This window comes from Neltuma alba, unplaced genomic scaffold (assembly GCF_004799145.2).
Source record: "Neltuma alba isolate B1F8T4 unplaced genomic scaffold, ASM479914v2 tig00006401_pilon, whole genome shotgun sequence".
Taxonomy (NCBI): Eukaryota; Viridiplantae; Streptophyta; class Magnoliopsida; order Fabales; family Fabaceae; genus Neltuma; species Neltuma alba.
Window position 1 is genome coordinate 45000 of NW_021634452.1, and position 15040 is coordinate 60039.

General features: G+C 34.6%; 2 protein-coding genes across 5 annotated transcripts; both read left to right on the plus strand.

Moving 5' to 3' along the window:
• Nucleotides 1–4221: 4221 nt before the first annotated feature.
• Nucleotides 4222–5382, plus strand: LOC114750271 (F-box/kelch-repeat protein At3g23880-like). The gene has a single exon (XM_028938847.1). The coding sequence runs from the start codon at nt 4222–4224 to the stop codon at nt 5380–5382; it is 1161 nt and encodes a 386-aa protein (XP_028794680.1).
• A 3859-nt stretch (nt 5383–9241) lies between these two features.
• On the plus strand, nt 9242–13524 carry LOC114750268 (WD repeat domain-containing protein 83). Of its 4 annotated transcripts, none has more exons than XM_028938842.1 (9): nt 9242–9551; nt 10544–10813; nt 11291–11393; nt 11490–11597; nt 11714–11823; nt 11994–12101; nt 12172–12217; nt 12463–12594; nt 13177–13524. In XM_028938842.1, the coding sequence occupies exons 2-9, from the start codon at nt 10605–10607 to the stop codon at nt 13258–13260; spliced, it is 900 nt and encodes a 299-aa protein (XP_028794675.1). In that variant the 5' UTR covers nt 9242–9551; nt 10544–10604; the 3' UTR covers nt 13261–13524. The 4 variants fall into 4 exon arrangements, with proteins under 4 accessions (XP_028794675.1, XP_028794674.1, XP_028794676.1 ...); XM_028938841.1 differs by having other exon boundaries at nt 10557–10813; XM_028938843.1 differs by having other exon boundaries at nt 10599–10813.
• Nucleotides 13525–15040: the final 1516 nt, after the last annotated feature.

Sequence of the window (15040 nt, forward strand, 5' to 3'; positions counted from 1 at the left end):
CCCTGAAGGCCGGCCTTGGAGGGTCGAGGGCTTAAAAGGGCCGGCCCTAGAGGGCCGCGAGCCGGCCCGTTTAAGCCATTTTATAATTTTTTTTTGTTTTGTAAATTTTTTATATAATTCTAATGTTACTAATTTTTTACATTGTTAATCATATTTCAAATATTTAGTTATTATTATCATTTTAAAATTAAATTTAGTTTTAGAGAATAATTTATCCAATTAAATTTTTCAAAAAATAGGTTAATTTGGATTTTAATAATGATTTGATTTATATTATATGCGTTGATATTTTTAACACATATATATTTGATAATAGAGTATTTTTATACTTATATAACATGTAATTCTATAATTTGAATTAGAAATTCATGAGTTTCAAGAACAATATTTCTCATATTAAAGTAAAATAATATCTAGATTAAAAAATTTAAAAGTAAAATTCCTATAAAGAAGAAAAACTTGATATTTTTATTACGAAAGAAAAACATACTTATGAAGAAGAGTAATTAATTATAGTGATGATGAAGTTTCAAGAGATTAATAATAGTGTTTATTTATTATACAATTGCACTATAGATAAAACTTTTGAATGTTGTTATCTTGTTAATAAATATTTTAGATGTTCTTGGATGTTGATGGATATTTATATATGAGGATATTTTATATTTGTGATTTAATTTTATTCATATTTATGTCTTTTATTAATAATTTTATTGGTTTATTTTTATTTTTTTATGAAAAGATGATAAATATAAAAAATAACAATTTTTTTCTTAAACGGGCCAAAAGCCCGCGGCCTGGCCCTGAGCCCTGTAGCTTGGGTCGGGCCTAGCAAATCGTGGTATTTTTGAAATTTCATCCTTGGAGGGCCGACCCTTTTAAGCTCACCAACCCTGAAGGGCTAGGGCCGGACCAGCCCTGATTCCCAGCTATTTCTACTCTTCCCTCTCTCACACTGAAATCTCTGTCGCGTGCTTTTTCCTTTTGCATCTCAAAACTCACCATCCATCTACTGGTTGTGGCACTCTGAAAAGTCGCAGAAATCGTCCAAAGGAGATTCATCATCATTTGTTGTACTGGTTCTCTCACTCTCAAAACTAGTATATGGATCTGTTATTAGACTTGAATGGATCTGTTATTTTTAAACATGAAAAGTCTTTGTTCTATGAGATACTTGATTGTTGCTTGTTATAGTAATAGTGGGTATTTTGTTCAACATATTTTTAAGTCTGAGAATCCCGTTGCTTGAATGGGTGCTGTGAAAGGAAATCTGCAGAAAAATAGTGATTTGATGTTGCTAAAATACGTATTTGTATTATAAATTTGCAAATTTGAATTGTTTAGGAAAATGGCAATCGTGTTGTGAAAACTTATATATCTCTTGCTAATTCACAAATTTTTGTTGTAAATATATAATGTGTTTAATTATTGAAAGTTGATTGAAATTGATACTTGAATGATGCTCAGCTACAGATAACAAAAGGCTAGCAGTAGTGGAAAACAATTAATTTGCATCTCCTATGTGGGAGGTGAATTTGTGAAGAATTTGCAACCACCATTGATTACTCACCATCCTGGAAGGCTTAGAATTAGGAGGATTGAATCATAATTCTAGCAGAAGAAAATGCATAATTTCTCAAGAGGTGGTGAAATTAGTCATACTAGAAAGACTTGTCCCTAAACCCTATGTGATTTTATTACCGAAAATAGTCTTTTCTGATTTAATATAGAGTCGCTTTTACACATGAATGAATCTCAATATATATTTTTGGATTGATTGGGGAAGTAGCTATGACAATCCATTTAATATTTTTGGTGGTGGATTGGAATCTATATTGTATAATGATGTGATAGTTGAAAAATGTTATGACGGTACTAGACAATAAGCTATCCTCACCACTGCACTGAAATTGGTTGACAACAATGTAAATGTATGAAAAACTATGTCCACTTACGAATGGATGTATTTCTGTTGTTAATACATATATACATCTCTATTGCAAATTACCTAATTCCGGTTATAAATGAAACATCCAGACTTTTGCATAAACTTTTTATTTTAAATACTCTGCTTGTGAATAGAAGAGATGTAACTAGTGGCAACACACGTATTCTTGTTACAAATTTCCTTATTCTGGTTGTCAATGAACGCTCGCTCCTAGACTTATGTTCAACTTATCAATTCAATTAGTTCATTAGTTCACTTGTAAATGAACGTGTTATTATTGTTAATATACATATTTTTGTTGCAAATTCTCTATTTCTAGTTATAAATGAACACTCGCTCCTAAACTCGTGATCAATTTGTCAATTTAATTAGTTCACCGGCAAATGGTCGTGTTCTTATCATTAATATATGTATTCTTGTTGCAAATTTTCTAATTTTAGTTGCAAATAAATCCTTCCAAACTTGTGAATTGTTCAACTTCTTCAATTCAACCAGCTCGCTTGCAAATAGACACGTTGTTAATATACATATGCGTGTTGCGAATTTCCTAATTCCAATTGCAAATAGGCCATCTCAGAGTTGTGAATTTTGTTCAACTTCTTCAATTCAACTATCACTTGTGAATGGGCATATTGTTATTGTTAATATATGTATGCATGTTGCAAATTTTATAATTTCAGTTCAAATAAGTCCTCCCAGACTTATGAATCAACATGTTCGACTTTTTTAATCATATTAGTTTATTTGCAAATAGATGAGTTCTTGTTGTTAATGTGCATATCCGTTTTGGAAATTTCCTAATTTCACTTGTGAATAATTTCTCTAGACTTGTTATATTATGATGTTCAACTTTTTAGTTATATTAACTCATCTGCAATGGATGAGTTTCTCTAACAAATCAACTTATTCTTATTACATATTTTCTAATTCCAATTGTGAATAATACATCACATACTTGTAAATTAGTAGGAAAAGACTAAAAATTACAATTAATTAACTTGCAACATACGCAAAATATATATTTTCTAAAAAGAAAATTGTTCAAATTCTCTATTCACAACTTTTAACATAATTCCAAATAGCTTAAATTACATGTCAAATAGAAAATTTATCAGTCTGTGATGTGATCACTTTCTTTTTGGTGGCGTCTTTATCTGTTGAAGTAGTTTTGCAATAGCAACTAACTTCATATGCCAGAACTTAGTTCAAGTGTTTCTCCACTTGTCATGCTCTACGCTCCTGCACCATCCTTGCCTATGACAGGTAAAATTCTAGAACATCATGCTGTAAAGTCACTAATTGTTGTTATTAATATCCTAATTGTATATGTTTACAATAGAAATTTACAGATTAGCAAGAGATATACAAGTTTTCACAACATGAATTGTCATTTTCCTAAACAACTTGAATTTGCAAATTTATAATACAAATACATATATTTTAGCAATGTCAAATTACTATTTTTCTGCAAATTTCCTTTCACAACACCCATTCAAGCAACGGGATTCTCAGACTTACAAATATGTTGGACAAAATACCCACTATTACTATAACAAGCAATAATTAAGTATCTCATAGAATATAGACTTTTCATGTTTAAAAAATAACAGATCCATTCAAACCTAATAATAGATCCATATACGAGTTTTGAGAGTGAGAGAACCAGTATAACAAACGATAATGAATCTCCTTGGATGATTTTGGTGACTTTTTAGAGTGCCACAGCGAATAGACGAATGATGAGTTTTGAAATACAAAAGGAAAGAGCATACCAGAGAGATTTCAGTGTAAAAGAGAGAAGAGTAGAATGAATGTTTTTTCTGATTTTCGGTCCTTTTCTGTTCGGTTTCAACAGCAAAGTTAACAAGGATATTTGCGTTTTTTTTTTGTCGAATTAATTTTACTTTTCCCCTAAGTCCTGCGGTGAAGTTTCAGATTGTTTTGGAGTTGACTGAAATAAATTTGCTTCAGCGGTCCTAGATTGAAATTTCCCATGATTTTTTTCCGGCTTCTCCCAAAGAAAGTCAACCCCACTGGGCACTGGCCACTTGCCCGCAGGGAGGCAGAAGGTCAACCACGGCTTGATCGTTGAATCATCCGATCGTGAAGCCAATAGTGACCAGGGAAAATGGTTGCTTTCACTAAACGATACCAGGTACTATCAAGCTGAGGTCTGAAGTGATCAGAAACGAACGTGAAAGCGCCGAGACAGAACAGGGAAAGAAAGGTTCATAAATTCCCCCGCTAAAATTCGATCTTATATCGTTCATGCAATGTCCGACTCTTTCCCTTCAGAAATCTTGTTGGAAATTCTTCTCAGATTGTGCCCCAAGTCTCTCGTGAAATGCACCTGCGTATGCAAATCTTGGAGGGCCCTCATCACCCATCAAGGTTTTATACATGGTTACCTCTTTCGTTCCCTCCAACTGGATCATCGCAACAATGGATCCCTTTTTCTTCACCTCTATCGTCGAGAAAAAGAAGGTGCAGGTAATTGCTTTGAGGAATTTTACGCCGTTTATTTAGATAACGAACAAGTCGATCGCCTATCGATTTCCAAATTCCCTCTCAGTCATCTGTTCCTGGAAAAGTATTCTCGTGTGATTGGCACTTGTAATGGACTGGTATGTCTGGGTGACTATAAAGCGATAGATGGTGCTAATCAGATTATTTGGAACCCATCTATCCGAAAATATGTGGTGCTTCCCAAGCCCGGAGTAATCTTAAGCAACAGGGAAGAGAGGCATCATAGAGTATTTTTTGGGTTCGGATTTGATTCTAGGAACGATGATTTCAAGGTTGTAAGGCTTTTGAGCTCCAAACGCCAAGATAATCCAGAAGTTGAGGTTTATTCTCTTTCTACTAATTGCTGGAGAAGCATCAATACTAGAGTTCCTCCGTTTCTCATTTCTACAAATGTATGGAAGACATCCCAGATGTTTGTGAATGGTGTAATACACTGGGTTGTCAACTGTAGAACTAATGGTGGGATACGTAATTGCATTTTGACATTTAACTTGGCCGAAGACACATTTGGTGAATTGATGTTGCCGAAACTTTTGGAAGAGTCACCTTTCATGGTATCAATTTTGGCAGGAAGTGATTCCCTTGCTGTGGTTCTAAGGCAAGACTCTGCGGAATTTGATGGAACTTTTTTCAGTATCTGGGTGATGAAAGAATATGGTGTTATGGAATCATGGACTGAAGCGTATCATTTTGATTCAAGTCGGTTTGAGGGCATATCTAGAGTATTAGCCCTCAGCAGTAGTGGGGAGGTGGTACTTCAATCTTGGAGTGATGCGATAGTTTTGTTGGATCCCAAGAGAGAACCAACGAAGCATTTGGGACTTGGTGGATTTTTCAATGCTTTTGTTGGATGTCATTTCGATAGCCTGTATCTTATAAATAAAGAAAACGGTGTCCTGTCTTACTGACTAGAAGGCTAGAAGATATAATAGAGACAAGATGAATGCATCAAGAGTGCATTCTTGTCCTGGATGTGAAGTTTGCTTCTGTGGTTTGTAAATACTAAATACTGTCAATATTTGTTTGTTTGTCTTAAATAATGTGTTTCATTTTATTGTGGTGTGGTTTTAGTTACATTATTTGCTAACTGTGCATCTATGTGTGTTTTTTTTTTTTCAATCTAATCATACTTAATGTTTGAGCATTTTGTGATGAGTCCTCTATCAGAAATCAAACATTGACAGCAAAGTGTCTGTTTTTTAGCTTATATTTGGCACTATTTTATGGTGTTCCTAGCTACATTGTTTGTACCTTGCACTTACAATGATATGGTATCTTGACTAATGTTTAGGTTGTTTTAATTTGAAAATTTAGATTATACTGAGCGTAAAACGTGACTTATATTTGGTTTTTCTCCATTAAATTATTTAACATTTATAAATAATGCAGAAAACATCAAGTGCTCTAATCATTTCCATGAAGGCAGCTTTTATTGACTCTGATTTATGCAACGTGGTTTTGCTGATATTCCTGTGCAATAGCAAGTTTTTGGTTTCTTTTGAGATTGAATAAACACATGGAGTTCAGGAATAAGTTATGGTGTTTATAAAGCTGGAGTTGGAAATTGATTATCATTGTCCTTGATTCATACCTCCGCAACTATGATGATGGTATAATTTTGGAAATTCTGCATTGTGGTTACATTCTGTAGTTATGCATTTTGAAGTCTACTTAATGGTTGTGACTTGTGAGTGATGGTCAAATTTAAACCCAAAGGCAAAATATTCACTATGACGAAATGTCCGATATAATTTGTACATATTATTGTTTCCACGGCAAAGCTGTATTGAGAAATTCAATATTTTGTGAGCTGCCTTTTGTTTATGATAAAGGTGTGCTATATGGTTAGTTGATTCATATCTTTGTTTTTTACTCGGCATATATATAGCTTGCTAACCCCAAGATTTTGAATAGGAAATTACTTTCCTGATTTTAGTTCCCGCTAAATGCTATTTGGTACCATGATGCATTACTTTTCTGCATACTGAACCAAAATAGCTGCAAAAGAGACAGGGGAGGGGGAACATCAAACCAAGAAGTAATATTCAGTTTTTATGCTATAAATGGTTTATGAGTCTGCATGTGGTGATTGAGCTTTTCGATTATGATCTTACTAATAGCTATGCAACAACCACCAATGGCTAGTTAAAGTTTCTCAATTTGTTTAGTCATGTAATTAGACAGATGTTAAAAGGATTTGTAGTCCATTTTTACTGTGATGTTTGATTCAGTCTATTATCCCAAACTTCTGCCATGGATGACTGTAACTTACAATACTTTGACACGCGCGCGCGCACACAAGTCTAAAATTTATTGAGGTTGATCAGATTTTTAAACCCTCAAATTTAATTAATGGTTTTCATCATCGAGAGTGTTTTTATCTATACATGAAACTCTGCATGCATGATGAGCCAGAATACAAAAGAAAGGGCATTGTTCAGCTGCAAATTTAATGCGAGATGACCATGTGGTAGAGAGTACAAGATATTCTCTGTATAAACTAAATGTGTGCTTCACTTGTTATGCTTGAAGCTTTTGTCCAGGTCGGCCGGCCATGTATTTCTTGCAGGACTTCTCAGTGTTACACACACACACACGTATATCAGTTTATATGTTAATATAGATACATACATGCGTACATATCAACATTGATATGTATTATTTTTTTCGTAAGAAACAAAGAACATAATGATTAATGCAGTTCCCATGGTGGGAGCACAAGCAGGAACACTGAGGTTTCCTGAACCAACGATCTCAGAGTTCTGGATGTCCAAGAACCTAATTGTTTTTTGTCTGCCAGAAACAAGAATCAGCAAATTCTGATGAATGCTAACAGTGTATAGTCACCTAAGGCAGTAAGGTGGGACCCCAAAAGGGATCCTCACCTCATGGTGACTTATGCACCATGCTTGAGGACATCAGATGCTCATATGGTAGGTAGTTTGAATGTTAGAATGACTTGTTCAAGTTTAGTAAGCTGCGGGGGCAAAAAAAAAAAAAGGTTGTGGATGACAACAGTGATGGACACTAGAGCCAGCATTCATGATTGTGAGATCTTAAGAGTGTGTTCCGAGATGCAGGGGAAATCTGTAATAGCCTTCAAAATAATAATAATAAAATATCTTTGCTGCTTAATATAAAAATTAGTTAAGAAGTTAAATTTGGTTCTAAATATTTGATCTCACTTCATTTTATCTCTTAAAATTATAAGTTTTTTCTCATAATATCCTTGTTGATTGTATATTAAAAGGTAATTCTAATATACATGATTAAATGAGATAGTTTAAAAATAGGGAAAAATTACGTACAAGTCCCACAAAAGAGATTTTATTCATCTAAGATCCCACAAAATGTCAAAATCACTAACAGATTCCAAAGGACCTCAGAATAATATATTCTATTTGTAAAATGACATTACTGCCCCTCAAATTCTAAATTCACATTTACTTTATCATTGCGATTTATAACCTCAGCAGCGACTATTAACAACCTAATGAGAGGGCGTTAACAACTTACTTTATAGAATCATATAACCTACACATAAGCGTAAATTATAATCAAAGAGTATAATACAATAACTTTAACACTAAAATGGGAAACTTTTTGATATCATTAAGAATTTTAACTAAACCCAATAGGATTATAACAATATTTTAATGCGAAGATCCATTTACAACCTCAACAGTGAGTATTAATAACCCAAAGAGAGCTGTTGACAATCTAGGCAGTATCTGTTAACAACTGACTTTATAAGATAATATAACCTCTAACAACTATATAAGATTAACTTTAATACTATTTAGTTATAATTTAGTTAGTTATAATTAGAAGTTATATTATCTGATAAAGTTAGTTGTTAATAGACACTGTTAAGGTTGTTAACAGTTCTCCTTATCTTATTAATACTCACCGTTGAGGTTGTAAATGGATCTTCGCATTAAAATGTTGTTATAATCCTATTGAATTTAGTTAAAATTCTTAATGATATCAAAAAGCTTCCCATTTTAGTGTTAAAATTGTTGTATTATACTATTTGGTTATAATTTACTCTTATGTGGAGGTTATATGATTCTATAAAGTAAGTTGTTAACGGATACTGCTTAGGTTGTTAACGCCCTCTCATTGGGTTGTTAATAGTTGCTGTTGAGGTTGTAAATCGCAATAACAGAGCAAATGTGAATTTGGAATGTGAAGGGCAGTAATGTCATTTTACAAGTAGAATATATTACTCTGAGGTCCCTTGGGACCTGTTAGTGATTTTGACATTTCGTGGGACCTTAGATGAATAAACTGTCTTCTGTGAGACCTGTACGTAATTTTCCCTTAAAAATATATATACATATTTGTTAGAGATAACCAATTTAATAATTTTTTTAAATTTTAAGTTAGTTATATAACTATTATATTAACAATCAAGACATAGTAGATGAATAAATACATAAATAACATAAGCTAATATTTCAATTTATGCAGATGGGTAAGAAAGAAAACTTTGTAGTTTGGTACTGGAATTTTTTTTAGGAAAACTCCTAAAAAAGTGACTACTGAATTTCAAAATTCCAAATTAGAAATTATTATAAAAATGTGTTGTCATTTACTCTTTGAATGTAGTCATTTTCTTTATGAGTGTAGTAACTAGTACTGATTTGAAATTTTGAAATTTAGTTATCGCTTTTTTGGGATTTTTCCTTTTTTTTACTGTTAAAAAAAAAAAGAAAAAGAAAAGGCAAAGGGCATCAGATGATTTTATTTTCCTCCTCCCTTGCCGGGGACTTCACACCTCTTCAGCTCCATCGCTCCTGTCCGTCGTTCGCCGGTCTCCTTGTCGTCGCCGGTGTGTCAGGGACCACCGCCATCTTCTCCTCCTACGCTCAATATCTCGGATTGCTGCTTCTTTTCATCCTCTGTTCGGCGTTCTTATCCTCTGTTCTCCTCAGCCAACGTTGTGGTGGTTGTAAACTTATTTCCTTGAATTTGCTTCTTCAATTCGGCCTTCATCTAATCTGTTCGTTGAGTGTGGGGTGCTGTAATGAATCTTCTTTTCTTCTTCCATACTTTGCTGCAAGTGTAGTTTTGGGTGAGCTCAAATTCCTCAATTTCCTGAACTTTTGTGGCTGTGTGTATAGACTGAAGTTGCCTCCGGTTTCCTCTTTGTTGTTGCTGGGTGGGTGGTGTTAAATATAACCCTTCTTAATGTTTCAGCTGCTGTGGGTGAATATAGGAAGGAGATTACAATTCAAAATAAGTCTGAGAATGGGGAAAAAAGAAGAAGAAGAAGAGGAACTTTATTTTGCTAATTTCATTTGTATGTATGATAGATGTTTGATAAAATGTATATTAGGGGAGAATTAAAGTTAAAATGAACAACTAGAGAGGATTAAAATATCATGATTCCAGTTGTGGATTTGAGAAAATCTTGAGTGCCCACTAGGTGTTTGATGGAATGTTTGGAAGAGAAGAGACTTAATTGAAAGTATATTTCCAAAGTATCTTAATGGTGAAGAAGAATTGACATCCTATTTCGTATGATTATGATGCAAATCTTGTGTAGTGATAAAATTTGGGAGTTCTATAATTTTACACCGAATTGTGGTCATAGTGATTGTTTATGAATAAATTTGAAGACGCACGTGAGATGTTGGTTACATTGTGTAGAAGAGGAATTGGATTGAATTAAGATGGTTCAATTGTTATGAGTTAATTTGTGTAATGCACTTGAAGTGTTTGATTTAATACTTGAGAAGGAAACCTTATGAATTTGGGAATGAAATATAATGATGTTAGTTTTCAGTGAAATTATAATGTAAGAATTAATTACTTTTCTACGTTTAAAATCGTTATCAAGTGATATAAGGAAGTTTGGGAGATTAAAGGAGTGGAGCATGTTATTTATGAAGTTATTTCTTTAAAAAAAAAAAAGGCACTCAAAAATAACAAAATAAAGGAAAGAATATGTCAAAATTTTGCAATACCTAATTCAAATAATAATTGTGAAGTGATTTCAATTCTGCATTATCATCATCATCATTGGAAGGATTTGGTTTGTTCACAAGATCTAACAGCTGATAGCTGTTCACTTCAGGATACTCTAACCTTCCTTCCTACACTTGATCCATTTTTGTAGCAAAAAATGGGTGTTGCGGATCTGCCGCAGAAGGAGGTTAACGTGCTAAAAGGGCATGAGGGTGCCGTGCTGGCGGCAAGATTCAATGGTGACGGTAATTACTGCTTGAGTTGCGGCAAAGATCGTACCATTCGTCTCTGGAATCCTCACCGTGGTATTCATATCAAGACCTACAAAGCTCATGGCCGTGAAGTCCGTGATGTCCATGTCACCTTGTACCTTCTTATTCCCATTCTCTCTTTATATCTGCTCTAGGATGAATCTTTCCAGTCTGGCTATTGAATTGGTGGTACTGTTACCTTAACTGACCTGAAAACCAGCCCTATCGCTGAATACTGCATTTGAAAAGGAAAATCTTTTGAACATGCACAGGGGAATTATGCATGTTGTGATTTAGGATCACAAACATGGGTAAGTTTAGATAGAAAATGTAAAATGATCCTTCAACTTTTGTTTTTCTTGATAGTGCTTGTCATAGAAGTTCACTAGTGCCAGCCGCAGGGAGTTGTTGTCCTGGTGTTATACTTGTATGCAGTTTAAAGATTTTCCTAAAGGCCATGCATGTATATAGTTCATCATTAGATGAAATGGGAGGAAATTGAAAATGTAATCACATGATTACGTGCTATTGATTTTATGTTACTTCTCATGGCATTGTCTGGCTTGAATGCTAACATTCTCATTTCCCATAGGGACAACTCCAAGTTATGTTCTTGTGGTGGAGATCGACAGATCTTTTACTGGGATGTGGCAACAGGACGTGTAATTCGAAAATTTCGGGGCCATGATAGTGAGGTATGGTTGTTACTTTTCTTATGTGACACCCAAAGCGTTTTCTTCTTATGCTCACCACTTTGTCACTTAGTTTCTGGTTCATCATTTCTTATTTAGGTAAATGCTGTAAAGTTCAATGAGCATGCATCTGTTGTAGTTTCAGCTGGCTATGATCAATCATTGCGTGCTTGGGACTGCAGATCCCATAGCACTGAGCCGATTCAGGTGCACTTGCGAGTTTCTATCTTGTCCTGTTTTCCTTATGATGATGATCAATGTGGCCCAAGTCACTACTTTCCTTTGTACTGGCTTGTCAATCGAGAATTACTGTTGTTGGGCAGATTATTGACACGTTTTCAGACAGTGTTATGTCTGTTTGTTTGACAAAAACTGAAATTATCGGTGGTAGTGTTGATGGAACTGTTCGAACATTTGACATCCGTATTGGCAGGTATGTAGTTTACCAGACCACAACACGATAGATTGTGCTCCTTAGTTGATTTTAGAAACTCATTGAGTAATGCTCATTTGATGAGATTCTAAATTTGAAAACATGCTTGTTGCTGCATTACGATATGTTCAAGTTATGAAACTACTAATGCTTTTGTTCATATTATCTAGAGAAATATCTGATGACTTGGGGCAACCTGTCAACTGTATTTCAATGTCAAATGATGGTAATTGCATACTAGGCAGTTGTTTAGATTCTACTCTTCGACTTTTGGACAGGTATTAATCTAACTTGGATGGAAACTTAGCTGTTTGCTTTTATTAATTCTAATGTCCTTTCTTGTGATAGAACGACAGGTGAACTGTTGCAAGAATACAAAGGTCATACTTGTAAGGTATTTCTTTAGTTACCTAAATACTGTTTTAGCACTTTCTGATGTTCTGTATTGCATTGTCCAATCAGATGTGCAATTTGGTTTGTTCGGTTGAATGCAATTGTTCAATCTTAAAGCTATTTCCTGTTTGGTCATCCAACCAAAAAAGGAAAAGTTATTTGCTGTGTATTTGGACTTGTGAGCATACGGGTCCTTTGCCTGAACCATTTTATGGAATATTGTCATTTATTTTGAGTTGCTCTCAGTCTTACAAATTGGATTGCTGCCTCACCAATACGGATGCCCATGTGACCGGTGGATCTGAGGATGGCTTCATCTATTTCTGGGATCTTGTTGATGCATCAGTTGTGTCAAGATTCAGAGCTCATACCTCAGTGGTAAAGTTTTTGATTGCCTTTTGCATGCCTAAAGAAAATCGCATTAAGATAGTGCTAGGAGGTTATTTTAGATATGTTGGTAATGTAGTATGGCTTCCTTAAAAGAATTAATTCCTTCTTCTGCTCCAATAGCAATAAACATTCCATTTCCTCTTACTGGTGGTTTATTGAGCTGTTGTCTAGTTGTTCTCTGTTTGTTCACAATAATTGTTTGATATAGTATGCAGTATTTGACTTGGGGTTGAGCCAACGGAGAAAGATTGAGCCAACTTTTCTACGTTTTGTTGAAACCACTGCACCAAAACTGTCATCCAACATTTGATTTAATAATTGAAATAATAAGAAGGTTCTTTGTCCAAGATCTCCTGCAAGAGTAATTGATTATTAGATTTAGATTTATCTTCTGACCTGATGTTGGGCAACAGCGTATCTGTATAAAAATCGGTGATGGATTATCAAACAAAGCAGTTTATAATCTTGTTAGATGTATCAAACTGAATCGATTTAGATTTATCTTCGTTAATCTCTTCAGTTTATAATATTTTTTATTGCATCTTACAAAGATCAGTGATCTTCTGGCAGGTAACGAGCGTGAGCTATCATCCGAGAGAAAGCTGTATGATAAGCTCTTCTGTGGATGGCACCATTCGTGTGTGGAAGTCATAGGGACATAATACAGATTCTAAAATTGATATGAAGTCATGTCATTTACAAGCTATCATAAGTAGTTTAGTTTGATGACTAGAGTCTTCCTCATAACCTGATTGGGACAATCATCCTGCTGATAGTCCTGCTGAAAGGCAAGATTTGTGAACTTGATTGCATGAAGTATTCCTTTGATCACTTGCTGTAGATCATGATTCTTTCCATGATTTAAGGAAATATTTCTCTTCATCCAAATAAAATTAATAAGAATGATAATTCCTCGCATCATAACTCAAGAAAACTGTCATGGTGGAGTACTTGAAGAGTTATGCCAAGCTAAGAGATGAAAGTCATACCAAACAACATGGGTAAAGGGACAAGAGATGAAAATTTGTTCCGAAGATTCATCACAATGGCAACCAAACAAGCATTGTCCACTTGCATTAAGGTGAAGCCTCGTTTTTTTTTTGATACAGAAATTTTAGGAAAGGGGTTGGGCTCACCCACGATTCAAGGACAGAGCATCTAACGTTTGATTCACTGGGGCTTGTTCCTACGGGCATATGAGCATGACAAGCAAGTTTTTTTCCCCCCCGGCCTAATAGGTAGGAATTATCCAGCTTCATTACACTGTGGAGATGCCTCTCCCAGCGTCGCGATTGGAGCCATAACAAAGTGATACTTCTCAGGATCGAACTCCCCCTTTTTGGTGAGAAAGTCCGTCCCTTTTGCCAGCTGAACCCACAGACGAGGGGTAAGGTGATGCCTCGTTAAAGCATCAGTTGCAAGAATCACATTATGTAACAGCTTTCAGATTATCCAAAGGAAATTTATAAGACAGAGCTATGGACCAGAAGAACTTCCTAAAAGATATTGCTAGTGATGATCTTGATTACACATAAGAAGTTTGAAGCCAGATTTGACGGAGCAACATCTTGAGGCATTCTCATTCCAAGTCAAAGAATCAAGTTGATCAGTAATAGAAAGTAGGATGTTCAAAATGGCATTAGCAATATTTGAAGCATATAATAACGAAAGAAGAGGAACATTCTAATGGATGAGGTTCCAAGAGAATTGGCTATGCAGTAAAGACCTGCAATAGAGTGAAACAGTCGAACAGTTACAAGTTTTGCTTACATTGACCACCAAAGATGGCGGTTAAAAGGGATTGATGAACCATTTCTTACTCTCCATTCTAGTCACTCCAAGATGAGTCCGCACTTTGAATAAAGCCTCTCAAGAGCCAAGAGGAATTATAAGGGCTGCTAATGATAGAAGAATTGGAAAGATTAAAGTATTTGATTCAAAGAGTTGAAAAACGGGATGGTAAATGATTCAGGGGTTAGTTACTCAAATCAGGATCAACTTGCTATTAGATCATTTATAATTAAAATATCAAAATAATATTAAATAAAAAAGATGTTAATATACACATTTATGTATAAACTATAGATAAATTTTCTTTTTTAGATAAAAAAGACAGTTTTATTATTTAACTAAGGAGAAGTATAATAACAACAGGATAATACTTATGTTAAGTTTCTTATATCATTTTATCAAATGAAGTTCCATATGAGAGTTAGTGACCACGAAATAGGACATAGCCCAAATCTCCCACCATGCATGATGCAACCATCTTCAATGAAAATAGGACATTGCCGGATGGTAACTGAAGAGCCAAACAGAGAAGACCCAATAAGAAATGCCTCCACCAAGCACCTCCATAACTGGATACTTCATGATGTTTATAACTATGATGTTTGAGCGAAGCCAGAGTGGAGCATCGGCAGTATTGCAATGT